Source organism: Aquarana catesbeiana, linkage group LG02 (assembly GCF_042186555.1).
Source record: "Aquarana catesbeiana isolate 2022-GZ linkage group LG02, ASM4218655v1, whole genome shotgun sequence".
In the NCBI taxonomy this organism is placed as follows: domain Eukaryota; kingdom Metazoa; phylum Chordata; class Amphibia; order Anura; family Ranidae; genus Aquarana; species Aquarana catesbeiana.
The window spans coordinates 720085734-720113182 of NC_133325.1; the positions used below are offsets into that span (position 1 = coordinate 720085734).

The 27449-nt window shown below is 41.9% G+C and overlaps 1 protein-coding gene across 2 annotated transcripts in view; it reads right to left on the reverse strand.

Annotated features, from left to right (window-relative positions):
• CADM2 (cell adhesion molecule 2) overlaps window positions 1-27449 on the reverse strand; it is a 729321-nt gene that overhangs the window by 485851 nt on the left and 216021 nt on the right. For both annotated transcript variants that reach the window (XM_073617014.1, XM_073617013.1), the window contains exon 2: window positions 6377-6526. In XM_073617014.1, the coding sequence (XP_073473115.1) occupies window positions 6377-6526 (150 nt within the window). The remainder of the gene's footprint in view (window positions 1-6376; window positions 6527-27449) is intronic.

Sequence of the window (27449 nt, forward strand, 5' to 3'; positions counted from 1 at the left end):
CATTTTTTTTTTTTAAATTGGAGTTAAAGGATAAGGGAAGCTTCACAGAAAGTGCATCCCTAACCGATATGACCAAAAATAACCTACCTTAACTTCCACAGAAGTAAAATTACCTGCATCAAATGCCCGCAAGCTGCTGCAATCTACAGATCACATAGCAGAAATCTTTTTGCTGGCTGCATCCATGCATTAACTCCCTATAGACTTCTATGCAAACGTTACAGAAAGTTACATGCAGTGGCGTCAATAGGGGGTGGCTTTTGGGGCTATAGCCCCGAATCTGGGGCCCATAGCCCCAAGTCTCTCAGAGGTGGCTCTGGCCCCTCTGCAGCCGGGCTGCTAGTGCAGCGTGCAGCACCAGAGAGTGGGCAGGCAGCATGGGAGAGACGGGCAGGCGAGAGATTACATCATCTCTCACTGCCCGCCCTGCATCAAAGCTGTCCCGCTCTCATTGTGCAGCAAAGAGATCGCATCATCTCTCACTGCCCGCCCTCTCTCTGGGCACTCTGATGTAAAGAGCGGCTCTCTGGGGACTCTGAGGTAGGGAAGGGCTCTCTGGGGACCCTGATGTAAGTGGGGGAACTCTCTGGAGACCCTGATGTAAGTGGGGACTCTCTGGGGACCCTGATGTAAGTGGGCGAGGCTCTCTGTTGACCCTGATGCAAGGGGAGGCTCTCTGGGGACCCTAATCTAATGTAAGTAGGGGCTCTCTGGGGATCCTGATGTAAGGGGGGGCTCTCTGGGGACCCTGATGTAGGGAAAGGGCTCTCTGGGGACACTGATGTAAGTAGGGGGCTCTCTGGGGACCCTGATGTTAGGGGGGCTCTCTGGGGACCCTGATGTATGGGAAGGCTCTCTGGGGACCCTGATGTATGGGGAGGCTCTCTGGGGACCCTAAAGTAAGGGGGGCTCTCTTGGGACCCTGATGTATGGGGAGGCTCTCTGGGGACCCTGATGCAAGTGGGGGGCTCTCTGGGGACCCTGATGCAAGGGGCTCTCAGGGACTATTAGGTAAGGAGGGGCTTTCTGGGGACCCTGATGTAAGGAACGGGCTCTCTGGGGACTCTGATATAAGTGGGGGCTCTTTGGGGACCCTGATGTAAGGAAGGGGCTCTCTGGGGACCCTAATGTAAGGGGAAGCTCTCTGGGGACCCTGATGTAAGTCAGGGGCTCTCTGGGGAACCTGATGCAAGGCAGAGGCTCTCTGGGGAATCTATTGTAAGGAGGGGCTCTTTGGGGAACCTGATGTGATGGGGGCTCACTGGGGACCCTGCTGCAAGGGGGAGGCTCTCTGGGGACTCTGATGTAAGGGGGAGGCTCTCTGGGGACCCTGATGTAAGGAGGGGCTCTCTGGGAACCATGATGTAAGAGGGAATCTTTGGGGACTCTGATGTAAGGGGGAGGCTCTCTGGGGACCCTGATGTAAGGGGGAGGCTCTCTGGGGACCCTGATGTAAGTGGGGGGCTCTCTGGGGACCCTGATGTAATGATAATATATATAATATATAATGTAATATATATACACAGACACATATATTATATACATGTGTATGCCCGTCCAAGCGTATGACTTTCTTTACTTCGCTGCTATGGGCTCTATCCCCAGATCTTTTGTAGACCTAGCAACGCCCCTGGTTACATGTATCCTTCTTATATAACTCCTGTGACCATCAACATGGGGACAAGGTGCTTTGGGTGCTTTAGGGGGAAATGCGCTTCCCCCTTTGAGGAGCGATCCACATTTACAGGTTGTGAGGAGGCATTATATCTCCTCCTCACCACCCATTTTAACCTCTTAAACTCCACACACGCGTGCTGCAACCATGTATATTTGATTGCATTCAACTGAATGGATTGTGTTACTGCCTTCCAAACCCAACAGAGGGGATCATTTTTCCTGCACTGTAATGTGAAATGCGTACACCCACTTCCACTGCCTTTGCAAGTTAAAAGAGAAGTTTGGAAATTTAAGGGGGGGTGGCTGGGGGGTGGTAAAAAGATGTGGTTGAGCAAGTGTAAATGTGGCCTTGGGCTAGTTTTGGGTTTCCTTTAGGCTCCAGTCTGATAATGCTGAACACAGATCACAACCGGTTGGCTCCCTTTTAATGCATATGCTTAGTGGCATAGAGGGAGAAAGTTAATGTCCACATGCTGCCCATGTGTCCACGATAGGCAGAGGTTCCTATGCTAACAATGTGCTCACTGCACACTCCCAGCACAGTTACTGAGCTGTCAAATGCAGCTCCTGGTCTCTATTAATGTACATCAGGAACCAACAGGACAGGCTCCAGATCATGCGTTAACTGTGATAGCCAATTCCCACCCCCCTGGGAGTAATAGCTCATTTAAAGGAACACTAGGGCTGGGTATGAAAGGGTTAATACTAGTACTGGCTGTATAGTTATAATATATTTGGTAGGTTTTACCAGGCTTTTTAGTAATCTTTAATTTATATTTAGCATTCTATGGAAGTCTAGTTGGCTGTGCTCTGCACACACCTAAAATGCTTGCGGAAGCTTGCTTAATGCCTGCTGAATGTGATGTTCTTCTGACTAGCATGTACAAATTATATAAACTATTAATAACTAGATTAACAAATTGTGGCATATCCTTAGCCCTAAAGTATATGCAAGCTCATCTAATATTTCACATGTTAATGTACGGTAATTCTAAAAGTTGTGTTTAGTCTTTTAAAATCAGCAGATGTCATTAAAATATTACTAGATGACCTGCCATGAAGGTTCTTGTTCAGACCTTTCCTGTAATGGGATGCAACTGTTTGGACTGGGGGATAGGGAGTACAACGCAATAATGAAGAATTTTATTCCAAAAATATTATGCACCATAATGAACAAAAACCATAGGAACGACAGTTTGGGCTGTCCCTGCCCGTATATATATATATTTATATACACTATATTACCAAAAGTATTGGGACACCTGCCTTTACACGCACATGAACTTGGCATCCCAGTCTTAGTCCGTAGAGTTCAATATTGCATTGGTCCACCCTTTGCAGCTATAACAGCTTCAACTCTTTTGGGAAGGTTGTCCACAAGGTTTAGGAGTGTGTCTATGGGAATGTTTGACCGTTCTTCCAGAAGAGCATTTGTTAGGTCAGGTACTGATGTGGACTAGAAGGCCTGGCTTGCAGTCTCCGCTCAAGTCAACACAAAGGTGTTCTATCGGGTTGAGATCAGGACTCTGTGCAGGCCAGTCAAGTTCCTCCACCCCAAACTCGCTCATCCATGTCTTCGTGGACCTTGCTTTGTGCACTGGTCCAAATCATTTGGTGGAGGGGGGATTATGGGGTGGGGTTGTTTTTCAGGGGTTGGGCTTGGCCCCTGAATTCCAGTGAAGGGAATTCTTAAGGCTTCAGCATACCAAGACATTTTGGACAATTTTATGCTTCCTGTTCCAACATGACTGTGCACCAGTGCACAAAGCAAGGTCCATAAAGACACAGAATCCTGACCTCAACCCAATAGAACACCTTTGAGATGAATTAGAGCGAAGACTGCAAGCCAGGCCTTCTCGTCCAACATCAGTGCCTGACCTCACAAATGCTCTTTTGGTAGAAGGGTCAAACATTCCCATAGACACACTCCTAAACCTTGTGGACAGCCTTCCCAGAAGAGTTGAAGCTGTTATAGCTGCAAAGGGTGGGCCAATTCAATGTTGAACTCTACATACTAATGCCCTGTACACACAGTCGGACATTGATTGGACATTCCGACAACAAAATCCATGGATTTTTTCCGACGGATGTTGGCTCAAACTTGTCTTGCATACACACGGTCACACAAAGCTGTCGGAAAATCCGATCGTTCTGAATGCGGTGACGTAAAACACTTACGTCGGGACTATAAACGGGGCAGTAGCCAACAGCTTTCGTCTCTTAATTCATTCTGAGCATGCGTAGCACTTTGTGCGTCGGATTTGTGTACACACGATCGGAATTTCCGACAACGGATTTTGCTGTCGGAAAATTTTATAGCAAGCTCTCAAACTTTGTGTGTCAGAAATTCCGATAGAAAATGTGTGATGAATCCTACACACGGTTGGAATTTCCGACAACGAGGTCCTATCACACATTTTCCGTCGGAAAATCTGACCGTGTGTACAGGGCATTAGACTGGGATTCCATTAAAGTTCATGTACGTGACAGGCATCCCAATACTTTTGGTAATATAGTGTATATATTAGGGCTGTTACTGATGAAAATTTTCGGGATCGATATTTTTTAATCGATAAATCGACTAATTTTGATCAATTATAACGCACATACAGATCCAACTACTTTTAGCTGATCTGCTTGCATTGCAACTCTGCATTAGTCAGTGGTAAATGTGGTATGCACTATATACAATCACCCGACACTAGTTAGTTTCATTGGGTAGTTGCGTTTTATTGAACTTTAATCAACTTCAATACAGTTCTGCTACTGTAACTGGAATCTAAGTGTTTACTGCCGCTGCACCGCCCCACGAGTGTTGTACCCAGTTTTCATGTTAGTAATGCCATGGTATTTTTTCCATCCATCACTGATAAACCTAAAAAAGATTCTGTCTCCTTTTTAAAAATATTTAGCCATCTCCTCCTTTTTCTTTGTTGATTTCCCCACCAAGAGGATCCAGCTATTTGGCCTTTAGATACACTTTAAGATGACCATGGGATTATTGAAGGGTCAAATTTTGCTGCATTAAAATAACTGTACATGGATAAGATCCCTGAATCATTTTCAGCACCGTACAACGTTAGACCTTGCTCACCTCTCCTCCACCTCCTTGGACCTTCATCTCCTTGTCCACACTCCACCCGGAGCTCTAGATCGCTCTCCCTGCAGAATGTAGAGCCACGGCTCGTGACTTCAACTGTTTCTCCAGGTAGGACATCTGCCTCAGGTCCTGACAAACCAGCTCTGGTTTGTCAGGCCTTCATTAGCAGATGGAGGCACTTGGGGAAGGGGGGAAGCGTCCGGTGACGTCGATGTCTCAGACGTCACCAGATCTCTGACAGGACTCCCTGAAGACCCGGAAGCCGGCGGAGAGGTGAGTACCGAGCAAAAGAATTTTGATCGAGCAAAAAAATTAACGATTAATCGAGGAATTAATCCTTAATTTCCACAGCCCTAGTATATATGTATTTCTTTATTACGTTAGGTTTAAAGTGTACTTAGAGGCAAAACTTTTTTATTTTTTATTTTGCTTTGAGTGGTGAGGGATTAGAACACCTGTCAGTTTTCATTGCTGTCTGTGCCCCCATTAGGGAGATTCATCCTCTCTATTTGTCCTGTTTACTGTTATCATTGATAATGAAAGTAAAAGAAGATCGAAAATTTGGGGTTAACACCAGAACAGTAGTAGAGGAGTAGTAGAGGAGAAGTATTCCAATGAGGACAGTTCAGGTGACACCTCAGAAATGACTTTTAAAGGGAGGGAATCCCATCACTGTCTGTTGTGGCACATGGGATAAGAAGTGAAGCGAAATTACCCCAATGGGACAGAGATGGCAAAAAACAAAACAAATAAACAAATAAACAAACAAAAAAATGACAGGGGTTGTAACCCTCCCCTTTCCTTATGCAAAATGAAAAATAAAAGTTTTGCCTTTAGTTACACTATAATGAATAAAGAACAAATGATTGGTCGTTGATTTAACAGCCAGATAATGGCACCAATCCCCAAACTGACATAGAGGCAACAGAAAAATGGGGTGGGGATTTTTGGAGGTGCAGAGATATCAACAGATATATTCAATACAAAATAGTTTATTTCTTGTTTTGAGAAGCAAAACAGAAAATATGTACATAAAACCAAAGGACACAGCCATATACAGTACAGCTGTTATGATGTTAAACAGGACAGCATGATTACAAATCCCCTTTGTTATTATGCTGTCCTGTTTAACATCATAACAATTGTACTGTATATGGCTGTGTCCTTTGGTTTTATGTACATATTTTCTGTTTTGCTTCTCAAAACAAGAAATAAACTATTTTTTATTGAATATATCTGTTGATATCTCTGCACTTCCAAAAATCCCCACCCCATTTTTCTGTTGTCTCTACAATGAATAATGTGAAGATATGTTCACTTCAGTTATCCAAGCCCATGCAAACAAAATTCCTGTTTTCTTTTATTTTATATTTCGAACATATACGTGAACATAGCACATCACCTTATTCACTAAACAGCGTGAGCACACATTAAGTGAGCATTGCTACATGAATAGACTCTAATCATTTAGTAAACCAAGCATAATGCATCTAAAAACAGACATCGGTCATCTGAGCTAGCCTCATAATTACAGCAATATATATGGAGCGTACAGCTCCTGTGAAGAACAGTGCTGGGATGTAGAAAAGGAAGGATTACCTTTTTTGTCATCAAAGTATAGGGTTTGCTGAGCGGGATTTGACCACTGGAGGGAAGTGTTATCATTTTGATCCACTCGACAGGTTAAATTAACCGTTCCTCCTTCAACGACTGTAGCATTCCATGTGACTGGGAACTGCCCTTGGGTCACTAGAGGAAGAATAAGAGAATATTTGATGTGAGCCAAGGATGTAATAGATTGTATGTAAAGCATCAGCAACATATGGAATGAGAGACACACAATAATCAGGAGAAAGCAATGCACAGGGAAATAAAAGAAGGCAATCAATTTCCGGATAAGATTTCTTTACTCGAGCTACATATCAAAAATACATTTGCTCTGGGCCTTAGTCTTAGGCCCTAACATGCTTCTGAATTTCATTGTAATGAGACTCTGATCTCTAGGTTTGGTTATTTATTTGGATTACTTTACTATATACATGATGAAAAAATGTACGTTTCTGCATGAGCACAGGGTTGCAATGGAAGTAATTCAAACCTGTCACCAACATACAGTAATATATTAACCCCAAATGAGCAAGCACTGCCTATAACAAAAAAAAAAAATCACTTATTTAGGACTGAACAACTTAGTAAAGGCACATTCACGCCATGGGGGTTATTTACGAAAGGCAAATCCACTTTGCACTGAAAGTGCACTTGGAAGTGCAGTCGCTGTAAATCTAAGGGGTAGATCTGAAATGAGTGGAAGCTCTGCTGATTTTATTATCCAATCATGTGCAAGCTAAAATGCTGTTTTTTATTTTCCTTGCATGTCCCTCTCGAATCTACAGCGAATGCATTTCCAAGTGCACTTTCAGTGCAAAGTGGATTTTCCTTTAGTAAATAACCCTGTCTACATAGATTAAGGCAGGCTCAGTGCATTGCCCCATGTTCACGCCGTAAATGTGCAGTGGTGTGTGCTGAGTAAAAAAGCAACATGTATGCTTTTTTTTACCAAGAACAGCTCACTGCATTGCATGTCACCGCACCGTGCTGCAATGCATACTGTTAACTGAGTGTCATTTTTTGACACTTAAAGCGACTCTAAAGGTTAAAAAAATTCAAAAACAAATAACAAACATGTTATGCTTACCTGCTCTGTGCAATCGATCCTCTTCTTTTTTGGGTCCTCTGCCGGCAGTCCTGGCTCCCCCGCCTGCCGAGTGCCCCCAATAGCAAGCCTTGTGGCCTGGGAGCAGGCTCACTCCCAAGCCACGCTCCCGTGAATGGACAATCACACACGGAGCATGGGTCGGCCATGAGGAGAGAGAGACCCGGGAGAGCGACTGCTTGCTGGATCGAGATGGGGCTCAGGTAAGTATAAAGGGGTGCTGGGAGCTGCACCCAGAAGGTTTTTTCACCTTCTGCTTTTAGAACCACTTTAATTCAGTTAACCTTTTGGTGCTGGCTGCACGCAAATGTGCAGCCTCTCGGCAGGTGGGCCTTGGCGCAGAGCGGCCCCATGTTTGTGTGCATTAGTGTAAGAACAGATGTGCCAAGAGCGCTCGCCCTGTGCGCTTCCAGCACAGTTTACCGGCAGCTAACAGAAAGCTCCCGATCGCTGCTTGCGAACGGGTGCTCTCCGATCATGTGACAGACGTGACAGCCAATAACGGAACCACATAATCATAAACCCTGCCCCACCTCCCGGCATCCTAAACCCCTTAAAGGGCCAGGAGGAGGGGTTAAGAAAAAAGTTAACAGTGCTATACGTTATAACAATGCGTTCATCATAGTACGCCTTACCACTTCTAAACAACATACACCAGCACACTATGGGGTAGATTTACTAAAACTTGTGCACACAGAACCGGCAGAGCTGTGCATATGAGCTTCTGGGTTTGTTCTCAAAGATTAATTGAAGACTCTGAGGTTAGAAGCTGATTAGTTACTAAGCACAGCTGCACCAGCATTGCTGAAAAATGTGTTATGCATGGATAATGATTACACAGTTCTAATTTGTGGCTATGAACGCCATCTCCCTCATTTAATTTAAGTGATCCAGGGTTCAGGTTAGTTAGTTTAGCTGTATTATTACAGCTTTGCTGGCTGGCAAGTGTCAAAATTTGGAACCCAATGACTAAATACTCCTGTTATTAAAAAAAATATATAAATATAAATACTACTGATATAACAAAATAATTCATAATGATGACAATAATAATAATAATTAGGCATTCTGATGGAGTTGAAGTTGATAGATCAGCCAGGAAATCAGTATTTTCAGGAGGAGAGGTAAGAAATAGCAGCACCCATATTTCTTTATTGACCGGTGTACTTTTGCTCCTCTCACGGCAAAAAGGTATCGCCAAACCCTGGCCATAAATAGGTTGTGGAAAATGTACATAATAATAATAATAATGATAATAATAATAATAATAATCATTATTATTATTATTATTATTATTATGTGATAAGGCTCACTCCAGGAAATAAAAAAAAACCCTTGCAATGGGCCCCCAGCACTGAAGGTTTGACTGCATGTTTAGTCTAAGAGCAGAGGATTAAGGTGTTCATTGTAAATACATGTAGCGCTGGTAGATTTTTAGTCTACCGCTGATAGGTAAATCTTGTGGGTTACTCCTTAGAGGAAGTTAGATTTGCCTCTGTTCCAGCTTGGCTGAGTTGCGTGTAGTTCCACACTGTGCCGGTGGGTGTCGTTGTCACCATGGGCTGGTGTTGGAAAGGCAAGCGTATGAGTGCTCCTCTGTCCCGGAGACAACTCGGTGGAGGTGGTCCTCCGAGTTGCATTCTGGGAGAGGGTATTTATGGAACAGACGCCATGTTTAGGGGTTCGTTTTCAGCCACCTGCTGGCCCTCCTGGCCGACAGGTATGCGTTAAGAGTACCACCTCGTGGTCCTCCGTTCCGGGGGCCCATGTCGCTGCGGCGTGTGGGTGGGCCCAGAAGCCTGTCTGGGGCCTACCACAGCAGCAGAGGAATGGTCCTGAGCTGTCTATCCTGAGTGAAGAAGCTGGACAACCGAGGAGATCCCAGGGGAGGACCCATCATGGAAGGATCATGTGTAGTGCTGGTCTGGAGAGGGACCCAGTGACTCGGTTGGAGGACGTATACTGAAGTAATCTTACTGCATAGTACTGCCGGGTTGGCTTAAAGGTTCAAGTACTGTGTCTGACATTCATCGCAAACCAATACATCCTGTGGCAGAGGATCGTATGGGTTTTATTCCAAACAAGTCTGTGGCAGAGACTTTTTTTCATGCTGCGTACTGGCTGCTAGGCAAGTGAGTGAGGCCTATCTAGGCGGGCAAAGATTGAATCCCACAAGGGGAGTGCATTCAACTACAAGTGTTCAATTCCAAAGAATGTTCTAAAGAATACTAAGGAAAGGTATTTGAGCTTCTCTGCCTCTTTCCTGCTACTTCCTTTATTACTTGTTCATTAAAGCATTGGAAAATATACTCAAGTATTTGGTGCTTATATCGTCCAGAGGTAAACTCAATGGGACCTTAGACACGGTGCCGGTGAAACAAAGGCATCGAGGGTGAAGGTAACAGCCCGCTTTAAACCAGCAGCTCCACTGAGAGTTAGTGCTACATACATTATTCCTAGCTCTAGCAGGGTTCCTCAAGCACTTGTCCCCCCAGCCTTCTCTGTAAGCCGTGACCAACTCTGGTCAAACTCCAGCCTCTTAAGCATACAATACAGGGTCAGAGTCCTTGTATTGTACATGATGATGGCAAGGCTACACCTATAGACAGGAGCTTAAGATGGAAAAAGAAAGCATTGTAGTTGCCTGGATTGAGCAGTCAGGTATATAAAGCAGCCTCTTCTCTAACCCCCTAAACTTAACAAGCATTTCGCCTTGGCTGTGCGGGGATGGGGGTGAGGCACTGAAAAGGTGATTTTAAAAAAAAATTCCTAATGGAAGAAGTGATTGCCCAAACTAATATCTTGTGTAGTTTGAGTGGCTCTTTGTGAGTAACACAAGGAGTATGGGCTGCTTACCCAACAAAGTGAATGTTTAATGAGCTTAGTAAATAAAGTCAAGCTGGTATGCACTACGAATACCCAGTCAAGTGAAAGAGGAATACAAAAAAAAGATTATTCTTGCATAGGGATAAAGGCCTGAACTGAACACAACTTCGCATTTTCTAAGCTTGAGTAACATCCAGTTCACTTTGCAAGGTGGACAGCCTCCGGTGTTATGTTTTGTTTTTTTTTTTATTATTATTATTTCATAACCACATTATGGGAATGCAAAGTGAACATAAACTTCACATGATTCACTAAGCTAAGTGAGAATTTACTATTCCTTTAGTAAATCTACCTCAGTCAATTAGCTTATGTTAACAGCCTCTAGTACTAGTACTATGTCTTCCATCAGAAGCTAATCATATGTATTTTTCCTTGCGACAGATTCACTTGAAAATGCCCATGATTTGTTAATATGGAGAGCTGCTGCAGGTCTTCTAAAAAAAAAAAAAATTAGTCTTCGCACTCGAAATGCACTCTAAGGTTTATGAATTGGAATGCATTTAATGACTGTAGAGAATGCAAAGGCATGATCAAAACAATTTGATTCCATGTCCCTAGAGAGGGAAGGCTCCTGGTAATTAAAAAATAAAGCTAACTTACTATACCTACACATTTCAGTTTGTGCAGAAAGTAAATTAAATATACAGGCGCTTTAAATTGTCACTGTGGTGTAATAGCCAGACTTCATGTCCCACTTATGTGTTTATACCTTGCTTTCTCAGCACCAGAGATAGATTGAAGACAGCAGGGACAGCCAACCCCAAAAAATAGTAATAGAACAGAGTATATTGATGATTATTGTATAGTCAGAGTATACAGATGGATATTGCTGCTTTCCTTGTACATATTGTCTTACATTAATGACAAAAAGAAGAGTCTGCACCCGGCCTAGTGCAATACTTCAGACCAGTGGCAGCCCGTTCATATGGGGTGCAAGGGCACCACCCCCATAATCCATGCACCCAGCCCCTAATCTACATGCAAGGTGCTGAACACATTGATTCCAAGGTTTTTTTTTCTTTCTTTTTAGAAGCATATGATTAGACCTTGAGGCTCTAATTGGCTTCAAAAAAAGTTAGGCTCTCGAGCAGTGAGCTAAACCAGTTGTGTGACAATAGCAAATTAATATTCCCTATTGTCTCCTCCTGATTCTCAAGGAAGCCGGTCTTGAGACACGTCACCCAATTTGCTGAGAGGAGAAGTGATCCTATTGGCCACCCTAGGAGGAGGAGGAAGGAGGAGGGAGGAGACGCACAGCGGAAGCCGCCGTGATGCAGAGGAGGAGACGCAGGGAGGCCACCGCCCACTGCCTGGAGGAAGCGATGTCCATGACCTAGCTAGGGTAAGTGCGGGGCTGGTGACTGACCGACCAGGGGGCTGTGGTGCATGTTGGCCCCCCTCCAAAAATATATACCACCACTGCTTCGGATACTATTTTATTATTAGAAATTGCTGAAATACTCACAAAGTATAATAAACATATCACAGACATGTCACCCAATTTTCTGAGAGGAGAAGCGATCATATTGGCTGCCTAGGAGGAGGAGGAAGGAGAAGGGAGGAAACGCACGCCACAAAGTCAGTAAAAAAAATCACAGACATGTAACCATCATATCACAATTACAGGGTCTAGACACATCTCCATAATCTGGATAACCAGCGGAAAGACCTCTTCAACAAATTGCAACAAAGTACAGCAGGTGCAAGAAGACTAACGCATTTTGAGGGATAAGCCCTCCTGATAAGGCTTGAATAGAAGAAGCCATTGGCCAGACTAGTGTCCTGTATCTTTCTACTGGCTATCCAGACTATGGAGAGGTGCAGAGACCCTGTATTGGTTGCATGCCTGTGATTTTATTATGTTGGTGTATTTCAATTAATTTTATTGATAATGTGGTGTTTAAACTATTACACTATGCCAGTGTGCTCAATCCTTTTTGTAATTTTAATATTGAAGATTTCTCCAATCTGGTGAGAGCTGCAAAGCCATAACTGATTGCTTGATATCATAGAAATTGGATTAGAGAACAAGAAGAGGTTTCCAGTCAAATATCTTTCCTGTATCCTCTAGCACTTGAGTGCTGTAGTTTTATATATTGTTTTAAATAATGTAAACTTATATAAATGATATAAAAAGTAGGGTAGATAGCCTTGAATGATACAGATATTGCTGAGAACTAGTTAAAGTTTAACTAAAGGCAAAACCTTTTTGTTTTTAGTTTTGGATAGAATGGAGAAGGATTAGAACACCTGTCAGTTTTTATTGCTGTCAGTGTTCCCATTAGGGAGATTCACCCTCTCTTGGGTGGACATCAAAACACCAATACATTGGGAAATCTTCCAATGAGGACGCTAGCTTCGGAAACCCTGATAACATACCTGGATTCCCTTACTTTGGAGGGATTTTGTCTCACTTCCTATTTCGGCTATGGGACAGTAAAGGAAAAGCTCCCCAATGGGACACAAGAAAAAACTGACAGGAGTTATAACCTTCCTACCCTGCTACTCGATGCAAAATGAAAAAAAAAAAAAGTGTTGCCTTTAATTACACTTTAAAAGTTACTCAAGAAAAACATTTATATCTTTGAAAATGATGACATATTAGAGCATTCTTCATGGTAAACGATAAGTAAAAGTAACAGGCTTCGAGTTTCTCTGTTACATGAACCTCAACTTCACTAAGGTTCCCATTTGTGTGACTCAGAATCCGGATTTTGCTAAAACTGCGGCAAAATGTGCACAACAAAATGTGCTGTTCAAAAAGGCACAAGGTGCTACCCTGGTGCATTTTTGGAGTGGAGGGCATTTGAATTAAATGGTGTCCCTCCAAAAATGTAGCAAAAAAAGTAAAAAAAAAAAAAGCATGAAAAACACAACATTTCAGCTTCACCAGATGTAAACAGTGTCCTAAGAACATATAAGCCCCATACACATGGGCAGAATGTCGGGCGACATTTGGCGGTTTAAAAAAAAAAAACGCAGACATTCTGCCGTTTGTATGTCGGTCCACCCGACAGAAGTCGGCCGTTTGGCCTTGGATCAGCCAATGGCAGAGAGCGCTGATCAGAGTGTTCTGGTGGGGGGGCCGTCCACTTTTTAGAACACAAGAGCTGAGCGGGGGAGATCACTGAACTAACCTCACATGGTTAGTACAGCAGCTCCCGACTGGAGCTGTCAGTTTTTTTGTGCAACCTGCGGGGTTGCATGAAAAAAAACAGTAGTGTGTATCCAGCTTTAGGCACAGGTAACCCTTATCATATCTTTTTCACCTTTCTATTTGTCCTGTAGAGTGACAGACAGCCTACCTTACTAAAGGTAATTGCAGGACATGGAGAGTGGGGGTAGGTTAGCAGGAATTCAAGCTTTTCTAGTGAAGTTGAGATTAGGAAAATTGACTACCTCGGGTTTCAGGTTCCCGGAGAACTAAAGCACTTGTCTTGTAATTTTAGCAATCCCTGAAAAGAATTAAAAAAATGTATCTGAAGCCTTTCTTTTAATTTAGAAGGAAGCGGGGTTGGGTTAGATCCCATATCCAATTGCCACTGTTGTCTGTTTCCCTGTTAGGGAGAAAGTCCTCTCTGTTTGTCCTGGAGGCCATTGCCAGTAGGGAAATTCCAAAATTTTGAATTCTCGCCAGGAAAGGGTGTTCTAACAAGGACACCTTATCCCATGACAAGAGAGTATTTGCTTTGGAGTGATTCCTGAGACAAGGCATGAAGGAAGAGCTCCCCAATGGGATACAGAAAACAAAAAAAACCCAAAAAACTGACAAGAGCCTTAAAAAATCTCTACTTTAAAAGATCAGCAATGAAAACATTTCAACTTTAGATAAACTTTTTTTAAACTTTAAAGTAACTATAGGTTTGTCTTGACAACATCACCAACTTTTCATTTACTTGAGTTATCTGAGTTAAATGCCCAGTGCTCACACTTGATCTCACCCTTTCCCATACACAACCATGTACCAACTAAACCAACCATGTACCAACTAAAAAAAAAAAAAAACAATAAAAAAAATAAAAAAAAAAAACATTCATAACTTTTTGTAAAAAATGTGGATCGAATGTATTAGTATGTTACCGCTTTGTAAAATTAAAAACATTTGGAATAATCCAAATATAACCTTTAATAAACCTCAGAACTACAGGATATTGAATTTTCAAATACCAAAAAAATATGCCAAATATAAGCTGGCATGATCATTAAGTTGTAAAAGACATTCTTTTAGCTGTCAGGTTTCTAAGCCTAGGCAAGCAGCTAAATATAAAAGACAGGATAACATGTCTTGCTTCAAACGATGGGCAACTGTAAAGTGTTTGAAGCCCAGCTCCAGCTAAAAGTGTTTTATGTTGTTGTAGATAGAGCAGGGAAGGGCTAGAGACAGTGTCAAGTTTTGTATTGCTGTCTGTGTCCATATTGAGAGGATTTCCCATCATTTGCTGACAGTGATGGGAAATCTCTCTAATGGGGACACAAACTAAAAGAGTGTAGAAGAGCTGGAGATTCAATGTTTGATATTTTTGCCCTTCTGTCCCAGGGACAGCTAAGCTCTTATCATTTTGTACACACATTACAAGGGAAAAAAATGAGGGATTGTAGACGATCGTAAACCTAAGTGAAATATTAACTGTTCACTACTCTATCAAAAGCTGAAATAAATAAAATGAAAAAAAACAAAAAAACTTGTCTTGTGTTGAATTTAAAGCTTTGAGTTCCACCCACTTTTTGAAGTTCTCCCCGTGTTGCTGATCACAGTGCCAGTAATGGTCAGAATGTTTTTTTTTTTTCTAAAAAAATCCAGCTGTCTGTTGGCTCCTGGGATAAGCATCATCAATCCCAGCGGAAGCTTCTGCATCTAGCATTGGGGTATTTGCACTCACTTTGCGAGATTGGGGGGGGGTGCATGTGGGTAGCCAGAAGCACCGTATCCTGGAAAGGACCTATGGGCACACTTCAGATGCCCGCACTGAAGATGGGAGTGCACTTGCTACAGAGGTGACAGTGAGATCATTGCTTAGCAATATAAAAAAAGACTACATTTAATACATAAGCCAGAATGTATTCTATAAGCTGCGACCATTGTGAGAGTGTTCTTTAGGATAAAAATTAAATGCTGAAATTCCGCATTAAGCACTTCGCATGGAAGACGTGCGATCAGCTTGCAGTGCAATGTGATGTGGGGAAACATAGCGATTCTTGTATGTTTCCTGCATCGCATCAGTGTGAATCAGGGCCTAGGGAGCTCCAGTCTAGAAAAAAAAAAATAAAAGTCAGCAGCTACAGTATTTGGACACTTACAGGTATCTGTCCAGGGATCCCTCAATGTTGGCACCCAGAAACAATTCGTCAATTGACAGCATTGTAAGTAAGGGAAAGCGGTTTCCTACTGTGCATTGCACTTTCTAAATGGTCCCGCTGTCTGCTGGGACCTGTATGTCTCCCAGAAAGCAGTGGGGAGAGGAGGAGGGGCAGAAAAGCACATAGATCGCCGATTGGTGATCTTACCCGGAAGTGGGAGCGGGTACCTGTCAAAACAAGGTACCCACTCCCCCCAAAAAAGTGCCAAATGTGGCAGTGGAGGGTGCGAACAAGTGGAGTTTCCCCTTTTGTATGGAGCCCCACTTTAAGGTCAGTTAAGTCTTCATATCATAGACTTAAAGCTAATCTACAGGTATGATCTTTATTGCATACTTACATTGGTCCATCTTGATCCAGTTTGTATATTTTATACTTGAAGGAGCACTGGGCAAAATTGACAATCATTGTAGTAGCCAGCATTATTGCAGTTATAGCCGCAATATTCCAGCTCATGTGTGGCAACCCCTCTGCACACTAACCATATGGGTCGCTTAGCACTGCCTCCATGCACAAAATGCACTATATTTTTTTCAATAAATACAAAACATTCTCTGATTGGATGAGTGGGAAACTGTGACCTTGTCATCCCTCCTCTCTGCCTTGTCCAGTGCTTAGTATTTATTTTAAAAAATACATGGTATTCTGTAAATAATGGCAGTGCCGATTAAGTGACCCTCCTGTGGTTAGTGCTCCAACAGGAAGCCACTCAGCACAGGACCTGGCTATTAGATCATGGTTATCGTCCAGGTTAGAAATCCTTTCCACATCACGTGTTCCTTTCTGGCAGCATGCAACAACATCACCCAACGCCTTCCTTCTCTCCATTCCAGAGAAACAAACACTCTGAACTGAACAGTCCCTGGATAGGCTCCTGAGAACAGTTCAGTCGTATATATATATATGTCCAGACTCCTTCAGATGTAATGGTAGATTGAAGTAAATGCACTTCAACATAATTATTAAGCTTATTGAACATTTACTTAGTGGACAGCCTTTATACCTAAGTAAATCATCTCTAGTAAGCCCACCCATTTTAAGCAACCTGATTTGCTTTCAGATGACCACTTGTGCAACATGGTTGTTCCTCAGGCAGATGTGGCTAGTCACAGACACGATAGAGCCTAAAGATGGCCATAGATAGATCAATAGATTGTTTTGTTTTGATTTTTCGTTTTTTTTTACTATCAGCCAGTCAGCTGTTTAAAAAAAAAAAAACGGATTGGATTCCCCCATCAACACAATCAAGGTGGATGGAGGTATCTTCCCCACTGGGGTACTGTATTCTGACAGTGGGGACTCCTTTTCAGTCTGAATACAGTGACCAGTGCTGAAGATGATTGACTGCATGCGCTGACTGAATTAAAATTTTCCAACCTTTCTGTTTGAGAGAATCCAGTCATTAGGTCGAATTCTCTTTAGAAGGAACAGCCATAGATGGATCAAAATGTGGCCAGTCTCTGCTGAACCGGTTAATTTTTGATCCATCCATGTCCAACTTAACCTTAGCTAAGAATTAGTTTAGTTATCCCAAAACTCCGGCATCCATCAAGTTGTGCTCATGTGTTTCAGAAGGCGGAAACGGAAAAAAAAAACTATGTATATACCCAGCTTTAGAATGAGTATACCTTATAAAATTACATTCAGTGCCCTTTATTAACCATATAATTAAAAAGAAGATACATAAAATAGTTATGCCCTTAATACCAAGTTGTAGAACTCCATCGGCACAGGCAGACCAAAAATCCAAGCCACATCATACAAATCAAATGTTTGAAAATACATTAGCAGATAATTACCAAGCCAGACAGCCTATACAGGTAATACTCGGAAAATAACTGCATAGCAATGAGTAAAGCAAGTTGACGACAGCATTACTCAAAACGAAAGTTTGCAACCCGCCATCCATATATGTCAGAACAAAATAAAAAAAATAAAGAAAGAAATAGTGTAAAATAACAACAGTTTAGGGGTCTGAATCATTGTTACCATAAACAACTTTCCAATCGGGTGATAAATTAGAATGTGCTAGAGTCCTAATACAAACAATATGAGGAAATCTCTAATGTCATGGAAACAAGCACGACACTGGAGAGATTAATCAACTTTGCCGCCCAGCAAGGAGCACAGAGACAGACTGAGAGGCAAGATTACTATAAGACCACCATTTAGTTCATAAAATCCACCATGCTGGTCAAAACTAGCACTGCACCGGGATAAGACAATTGCCTGACCACTTCCTACATGTTGCTGTGTTTTAAGCAAAAACTGTTCCAAGAACAATGTAAAATGTATAAAATATAAATATATAAAATATAAATGTAAAATGTAAAAAAATGCTTCACAAACAGAAATAAAAATGCACATTTATGCCAAAAGAGGAAGCCTGATGTGCACCACACAAAATTCTGATTCTGTTGGTAACTTGCAAATATAAAAAACACAATTTACTGTAGTTATGCATTCATTAAATCATGATTAAATGGATCAATTTAACCTCCCTGGCAGTATGATTATGTCTGATTTTTGAATGTCAAAGCAGTACATTGTTTCACATGGAAATTTGGCGTTTTATATTGTAAGCCTGTAATTCTTAGGAATAACTCACTTAAATATATCCAAACAAGATTCTAGTAGACATCCCGGGTATGATAAAGTTTGAAACACAAAATCATAAATTATAATATAATAAATAATTCTAAAATGTAATAATACAATAATAATACATTTTATTCAATAATGTAATCAAATCAAAAACACTGAAATGTGCTCAGTCGCAGAAATGTCACTGTCGTCACTTTCAGTGCCTGATGATGAATTTCCCCACAAATCACTATCGCTCAATTCTGAAAATGATTCTAATTCACTATCACTGTTTTCTAGCTGGTCTGAAACCGCTTAGGGGTAGAGGGACAATTTTTGGATGCCATGGACGTTCTCAAGTTTTCAGGCAGAAAGAACAGTATATATAGGCATACCTCACTTTTAAGCACACAATGGGGTTTATTTACTAAAGCCGGAAACTGCAAAATCAGGCTCACTTCTGCATAGAAAGTGAGGAGCTTCAATTAATCAATTAATTAAGCTTTGGATAAAAAACCTGGAAGCTCATTGGTTTCTTAAAAGTGGAGTATGCCTGTATAATATAAAAGTGCAGGCAGGGCACTGGAAAAAGCACTAGGGACAAAACTGATGTGAAATGATTTGATACAGTAATGTAATCTACAGATTACAGTGTGTTATGTGTTTTGTACTTTTTTGAATTTGCTGCCAGGAACATTAATACATTGGGTTGAGAATCCGGCAGAGGATACATCAGGATCACATCGCAGGATCCTGAGGACAAGGTAAGTGGGCGGCACAGTGGTGTAGTGGGTAGCACTCTCGGCTAGCAGTAAGAAGGGTCGCTGGTTCTACCTGCCTGGAGTTTGCATGTTCTCCCTGTGCCTGCGTGGGTTTCCTCCGGTTTCCTCCCACACTCCAAAGACATGCTGGTAGGTTAATTGGCTTCTGTCCAAAATTGTTCCTAGTATGTATGAATGTGAGTTAGGGACCTTAGATTGTAAGCTCCTTGAGGGTAGGGACTGATGTGAATGTACAATGTATATGTAAAGCGCTGCGTAAATTGATGGCGCTATATAAGTACCTGAAATAAATATATAAATAAATAAGGTAAGTGACCTGTACCAGGATACTGCGATGCAATCCCGAGTGTGGCTCGGGTTTACCGCTTTTGGTAATAAAAATTAACCTCGAGCCACACTCAGGAATATCGCTAGGGAGGTTAATTAGGTTTAAATGCATAAGAGTAGTTTAATGGTCTAAGAACCAGACCTGTCTTGATATCAATCTCCTGTAATCTCAACAGACTGAGAAGGAGGGTCAGCATTAGCAACAGCCAATCAGGCTCTGCTGCAGTTCATATGTGCTGACAGTAGCAGAAAAGAAAGTGAGAGACTCATCAGTGTGCTGCTGCTCCTTCACTGTCCACTGAGGGTGTCTTCTTGATTAAAGCGGAGTTCCAGCCTGGGGAAAAAAAGTCAAATACTGTAGCTGCTGACTTTTAATATAAGGACACTTACCTGTCCAGGAAACTCGCAATGTCGGCACCATAAGCTGATCTATCCATCGGCTACAGGTGCAGGCACTGGCATTGCAAGTAAGGGAAACTGGCAGTGGAGCCTTTAGGCGCATGCACGAGTCGAAGCAGCACTTTCTGAATGGTCCCGTCATCTTCTGGGATGCACAGGTCCCAGAAGGCAAGGAGGGGGGCCGGATAAAACCGCAAAAGTGGTGTACCTCTCTGTGGTAACATGGGACAGAAGTCCAGAAGAAAACATGCAAAAAAGGAATGAGAAAAAGGAAAAAAATTCCAAAAACTAGGGGGGGGGGGTGGGGTGTTCTTTTGTTTGAGACTGAATCCTCTTTTTGCCTGGAACTCCGCTTTAAGCTATGCTAAATCACAAAATGATCCACAAAGATTTACATATCTTTTGGCAAGAAAAATGGTTATCATGTTTGTATTTGAAGCCTGCTGGAGTCCACGTTTAAATTATTTTTCAATTCAGCTAGCCATTGTGATGATCTTCACTAGCAGAAGATGCCTGAGCAATAACATAGGGTCTGCAGACCTATGAGCTCTGAAAATTTCTAATTATCCTTCTGTCCTCCATCCAGCTAAAACAGTTCCTATATACAGAATGTGATTGATTTTTTCATTTAGCTTTTTAGTTGGAGTTGCCCTTTAAAAATAACCTGTTGCAATTAGGCTTGCAAAAATTTGAACTTTACACCTAAAAAAAAAAAAAAAAAAATGTGTAAACAGGCCATTTTTTATTTCAGAAGAGACATACAGTACTCTATATGACCTGTCTGTTCGCAGTCTTCTTGACAATGTACACATGCACAGCTCAGTGTACAATTTCAGCATCTGCTGGATGTCAGACATGGCCAGTCAAGGTGGCGAAAGATCCTGAATCTGGAAGAACACTGCTTTAAGTTATTATACCTGTGTATTCCCAATTATGCAATGCTTATATTTTCCCCTTTATTTTGTATTGTATACTTACCTTAAAGTATAACTAAAGGCAAAACTTTTTTAGTTTTTTTAATTTTGGATAGATTGGAGAGGGATTTTTTTTTCTAGTCTGTGCCCTCATTAACCACTTCAGCCCCGGAAGAATTTACCCCCTTCCTGACCAGAGCACTTTTTGCGATTCGGTACTGCGTCGCTTTAACTGACAATTGCGTGGTCGTGCGACATGGCTCCCAAACAAAATTGACGTCCTTTTTTTCCCACAAATAGAGCTTTCTTTTGGTGGTATTTGATCACCTCTGCGGTTTTTATTTTTTGCGCTATAAACAAAAATATAGCAACAATTTTGAAAAAAATGCATTGATTTTTACTTTTTGCTATAACAAATATCCCCAAAAAATAATTGAAAAAACTTTTTTTTTCTAACTGTAGGGGGGAGGGGCTAGCTGTGACACGTCACTGATCTCTGCTCCCGATGACAGGGAGGAGAGATCAGTGACACTGTCACTAGGCAGAATGGGGAGATGCTTGTTTACATCAGCATCTCCCCCTTCGTCCTCTCTGTGAGGCAATCGCGGGTATCCCCGCGGCGATCGAGCCCGCGGGACCCGCAACCCAACTCACGGAGCCGGCGGTGCACGCGCAGTGGGACAGCGGGAGATTCAAATGGGACTTACTGGTACGCCCATTTGCCCAGCTGTGCCATTCTGCCAACGTACATCAGCGTGCGCCGGTCGGGAAGTGGTTAAGGCGCTTCTCCCTATCTACCTGTCCTGTTTACCATTATCATTGAAAATGAAAGTAAAAGAAAATCCCAAATTTTAGGTTGTCCCCATAAAAGTAATACAGAGGTAACCTTCCAATGGGGACACTAGTTCTGGGGGTCCTCAATTTGCAGGGATTTCCTCTCACTTCCTGTTTGGCTATGGGACAGGAAGTGAAGGGAAATATCCACAATGGGATACAGATGGCGAAAAGAACATCTGATGTGGGTTATAACTCTTCCTTACTCTAGCCACAATTTTAAAAAAAAGTTTTGCCTATAGTCCTACTTTAAGGATGACTCTGGAACCAAGAGCAAAAGCTCAGAGGTGGTCTGAAGTCTTGATATATTGTAATTATCCTGTCAGCTGGCTGCCCATAGGCTGTTAAAGCAGAACTATAGTAAAAAAAAAAATGAATAGCCCATACAAAAAAAAAAAAAAAAGAAAAAGCAGCTTTTGCTGCAATATTCACCTTCAATTTGGACAACCTGGAGCTTCGGCTCCCATGATTTTTTTCTACTCCTGCCACAAGATCCCATCAGTCTTCCAGGTTGCATGATAGTTAGCAACACTGAATCAACACCCTCTGAGACCAGGCAGTCATATACCCGCCCCCAACCTGTGACTGGATAGTGAAGGAAAAGCAGTACAGTAATGAGCTCACTTCTCTGTCACTCTGCTTTGTCCCCCTATCGGCATGCTCCTTTGTAAGCACATGAAATGATTGCCTGCTTGCTCTGCTTCTTTCTCTCCCACACTGAGCCTTGCTGTACAGTAAATGCAAGAGACTGATTCCAAGTCAAATTCAGGTATTGCCACTGCTTGCATTTAAAGAATTACATTTACAAATGTGTAAAGAACTACATTTATAGCTATATTTGATATCTGTATAGAATATAGTGTTAACATACACTGTCTCTCAAGAAATGAACATCTTCTACCAGTCCAACTATAATGGATATTAAAGAGGAGGTCCACCCACCCCTGCAAAAATTAAAAGCCAGCAGCTACACATACTGCAGCTGTTGACTTTTAATAATAGTACACTTACCTGTCCTAGAGTCCAGAGTTTCCATCGGCTCTCGGGTGCTTCCGCTGCCATTGCCGATAAGGGAACCCTGTAATGAAGCATTACGGCTCCACGCCGGGTCCCTATTGCGCAATCGCGAGGCACCGCTGCACTCTCCTCCTGGCCCAGCAGCAGGGGAAGGAGGAGGGAGGAGGTAGCCGGGACTCACTGAAGTGGGGATAGGATACCTGTCAAAGACAGGTGTCCGCTCCCCCCCTCAAAAGGTGCCAAATGTGGCACCGGAGGGGGGGAGACAAATGAGCGGAAGTTTCACTTTTGTGTGGAACTCCGCTTTAAGATGGAACTAAGATTATTTTATACCAAGAAAAGCTCCACCTTCAATTGTTCCCAAACACCACAAAAAATGCTTTATTTCCAGGTAGTAAGCTTTTATCAATTTCACCCTCTCAGACACTGAAGCATCATCCCTCTCTACCTCAGGCCTACTGCTCTTATGTCAGGATATTGCCAGTGACTAGATTGAGCACTGCACTATATTAGTTCCATTCCCAGCAAGATCAAGCATCACCAGTTCTATATCTAGGGGTTACTTTTTAATGCCTGGTTAATAATAAACTGAACTAACTTAGAGCTGGCAAGAAACCACACATAGGGGTTGATTTACTAAAGGCAAATAGACTGCATATGTTGCAAGTGCATTTGCTCTAGAACTTAGTAAATGAGGTGAAGCTTCACTGTAAAAAATACCCAATCACACGCAAGGAAAATATTTTTGCTTGCATGTGATTGGATGATGGAAGTCCGCAGAGCTTCCCCTCATTTACCAAGCTCTGGAGCAAATACACATTAGCAGAGTGTAACTGTACTTGCAAAGTGCACAATCTTTTTCCCTTTAGTAAATCAACCCCTATGTGTGGTTGCTTGCCAGCTCTAAGTTAGTTCAGTTAATTAAAAAGAAACATGTTAAAACACTTGTGAAATAAATATAGCATATCTTTTATTTAGGAGGCAATGCTTTCGTAAAAAGTAATTTTTAAATTAATTAAAGGTAAATGCTGTTGCATGGTTAAGTGGCATGTTGAAGCGCTAGTTTGACATTTATAAAGATCTTTTTTTTTTTTTTTTTTTTTTTTTTTTTTGCTGAGGGACAGGGAAATGGGTGGTAATCTTCTAATGTATGTTATATTGACCACATTAAAGGAATTTGATAGAAAGTGGTCACAAAAAAATACCCCAGATAAATAATATTATATACTGTATATCATTACTATATTTTTTGACTGTGAAACTCTATGGGTGTAATGATAACCATTTCTGGGAAAAATAACATGACTATATCACCCAAACTCTCTGCACCAGGGCCTGCCTAAAATAGGGCTGACTAATGCCTAACACACTGGGCACACACACAGTACACAGCATATGCAGAACTCTGTTTCTAATACACATGTGCGTATGGTAGGTCCTAGACATGTCAATAACCTTACTTCTGGTCCCAACTAGCAATGACCCTTCATGGCTGGGGACACTCCTTGCCTGGGCCCCGCATTTCCTCTGTGGTTACCGAACAACTGAGACCCATGGGACATGGAGGCCTAGGTCAATTGCTGCTTTCTGTATAGAGAGGGTTAGTTTGACCCTCTACCACCTGCCCCAACCCAACCAGGTTTGCAATGGAGTTGCTTCTTCAGGATCCTACATCCCACTGTTTGTTTTTTCATGAGATGCACCAGTCTAGCAGTTAGTCTAATGGGGTGCTGTCCCAACTTACATCTCCAATGGTAACAGGAATCCACTTTACTCACTTCAAAGGAGCCATAGGCTCGGTACAACTCCATTTAATTTAAAGTGAGGTGGTCCATAGTAACAGTTTCAATAAATGTAATTCCTTCCATGCAATACCATAACAAGTCATGTTGCATGGTAGTGTACCTCCCAGAACCCAGTGTTAAGGGTGCCCATCCTCGGGGTAAGCATAAAAGTCTTTATCTCATTCTTAGATCAGTCTTTGTCTTTCCCATCAGCCAACTGAACACTTGCTAAGCTTCACCCAAAGCTTCAACCAACCATTAAAGGATCCTGCCAGGAAGGATGTGAACTTACCTTACTTATTGGGAGAACTTTAAGAAGAATTCTCCCTTAAAAGCACAATGAACTAACTCCTGCCTAAATATTAATTTAGGGTTCTATGTGAACATAGAGTGAAGATAATTGTATAAAGGTCATAATTATTGTATATAATAATGCATAAAAAATGCCTTATGAGAGCCTTGATATAGGAAGCACTGCAACTGACTTGAATTGAAGCAATAAACAACTTTGCCAGATGTTGCTCTTGAGATCAAAAAAGAACATTAAGCAAAGTGATGCAAACACATTCTGAATCTGATATGTATAGTACTCTATTTGCTATTATGTTACAGAACAGGTATTAGCTTTACAAAGCTATGAAAAGGTTCAGTAACATGATGGCTCAGTAACTCAAGCAGCTAACGATTCTTTATCTCCATGTGAACGATGCCCTACGGAAAATTTTACTGCAATCATTGAGCCTCATAAAAAAAAGTCTGTAGACTTTTTCCTATTTCATTTACCTATACTGCACAGAGAGAATGAAAAGGATATTCTGATTGCTTGTGGTGGTCAGTACTGATTACCTAAAATTTGGATTCCTTTAGGCATTTATAAACTAGGACCATTTCTTCATTTCGCTCTATGGTAAATACAATATAGCTTAATTTTATAATAATACCATGCCTCATAGTATGTGAGAACAAAAGTGGCTGCTTACTGGGCCTATTATGGGTCAGGCTTACCCTGGATACGGTAAATGATTTACTATTTTTTTTTCCCTATCATGTAAGCCCAGTAACACAAGGCTGGTTCATGCATAGTTAACTAGGTCTCTTCCAGCGTTCCCAGGGGAGCACACAAGTCTTTATTGCCAGCTTACATGTATGCTGCTTAGTAGAAACAAATTGTCAGAGATGAAAGGTTTGCTGGAGATTACCCCGTAATTAAGAAAAGCACATACAAAACTGTTTTAGAAATGGGGCGGAAAACAAGTGAGCTTGAAAGGAATATTGAGGCAAATGTCTGGCTATATGAATGCCGTGTGTGGCACTCGAGTTAATCATGCAGTGAAAGAGATGATATAAAAGGACTTCATTGATTTATTTATTGAATCGTTCTTCTCTGGAAGCCTCTTGGACTGATTATCGCACCAAGAATAACAGCTTTGCATATAAACAATTTAAGAATGCAGATTAAATGTAGTTATAAATGTTACATTCCCAGAGGAGACACAAAATGTGACAGAAGATAATGCATATGCTGTATACAATATTAAGCATGACTTATCAGGATTGTTTTATCCATGCAAGCTTTCTTATGAAAGATTTATAGCTGCCCCATATTCTGCCAAAAAGTTAAGGTGATATAAATTCTGTGAATATAACAAAAAAAGATGTAATAGTATCCAAAACAGTGAACAGAAAAAGTCCCAACAGTCCAAAAGAAAGTGCTCTAATGGGTGTACACATGGCCGGACTTTTCGACCAAACTTGTCCAATGGAACGAATCAGTCGGACAATTCGACCATGTTAGGGCTTCATCGGACCTGCAGCAGACTTTTTTGGTCGAAAATCAGACAGACTTTAGATTTGGAACATGTTTCAAATCTTTCCGACAGACTCGAGTCTGGTTGAAAAATCCGCTCGTCTGTATGCTAGTCCGACGGACGAAAACCGATGCTAGGGCAGCTATTGGCTACTGGCTATCAACTTCCTTATTTTAGTCCAGTCGTACGTCATCACATACAAATCCGTCAGACTTTGGTGTGATCATGTGTAGGCAAGTCCGTTCCGAAAGTCCGTCGGAAATCCGTCAAAAGTCCGTCGAAAGTCCGTCGGAAAGACCGTCGGACCTTTGATTCCGAAAAGTCCACCTGTGTGTACATGGCATTATAGTGCTTCTTCATAGGGAATACAAAACACTTTTAATCCTTACATCCATTCTGTGCTCTATCACACCATTGAGTAGTGCTCCGCCACCTGGTGAAATGCACACTCACCTTAATTAGAGACCCACAAATTGGCCAATATAGCATATAGATAGTTAATCTCGCAAGGTAATGGTTCTCCACACAGACCCTCTTTACTTGTCTAACTTCCTCAGAGAGAATACCTCCATACAGCTCTCAGGGAAAAGGAAATAATCTCCAATAGTGTAGTATATTTGTTAACACATAGAAATGCACTAACCAAGCTTCCAGAATTGCACTCACATTTTATTGAATAGAAATGAGCATATAAGGTAATGCAGCATTACCTATGCAAAGCTATGTAGATGTAGGACTTTTATGACTTCCATATTGCAAATGCAGTATACATCTTGTTTCATGGTGCTGCACACCAGCATTAGATCAGGTAAAACATCCCTCTTTTTTATCTTTAGAACATAGCTTCCAGCAGCGGAGGCAGTTTCATAAGTGGCGCAGGAGCGTCGCCCCCCCTAACCTCCATGCTCCGGCCCCTAATCTCCATGCGGTGCGCCGGACGCATAGATTTCCACACATTTTTTTCAAGCACATGATTAGAGCCTGAGGCTCTAATTGGCTTCAAAAAGGTTGGGCTCAGGTGGCAGAGCAATGCACCCCAAGACCAACTCATTTGTGACATTAGCTAATCAACATTGGCTATTGTCTTCTTCTCCTCCCAGCCAATTAGGACAGGAATAGGGTTTTAAGACCGATTTGGCCAGGAGGAGAAGCCGCCCAAGCCACCCAAGACCTGGATGGGGCAAGTGCAGACCTGTTTGTTTGCCATCTCCCCCACCAAAATAAAATGGAGCACCAGCTGCCACTGGTTTCCAGTATCTTCTCCCATACT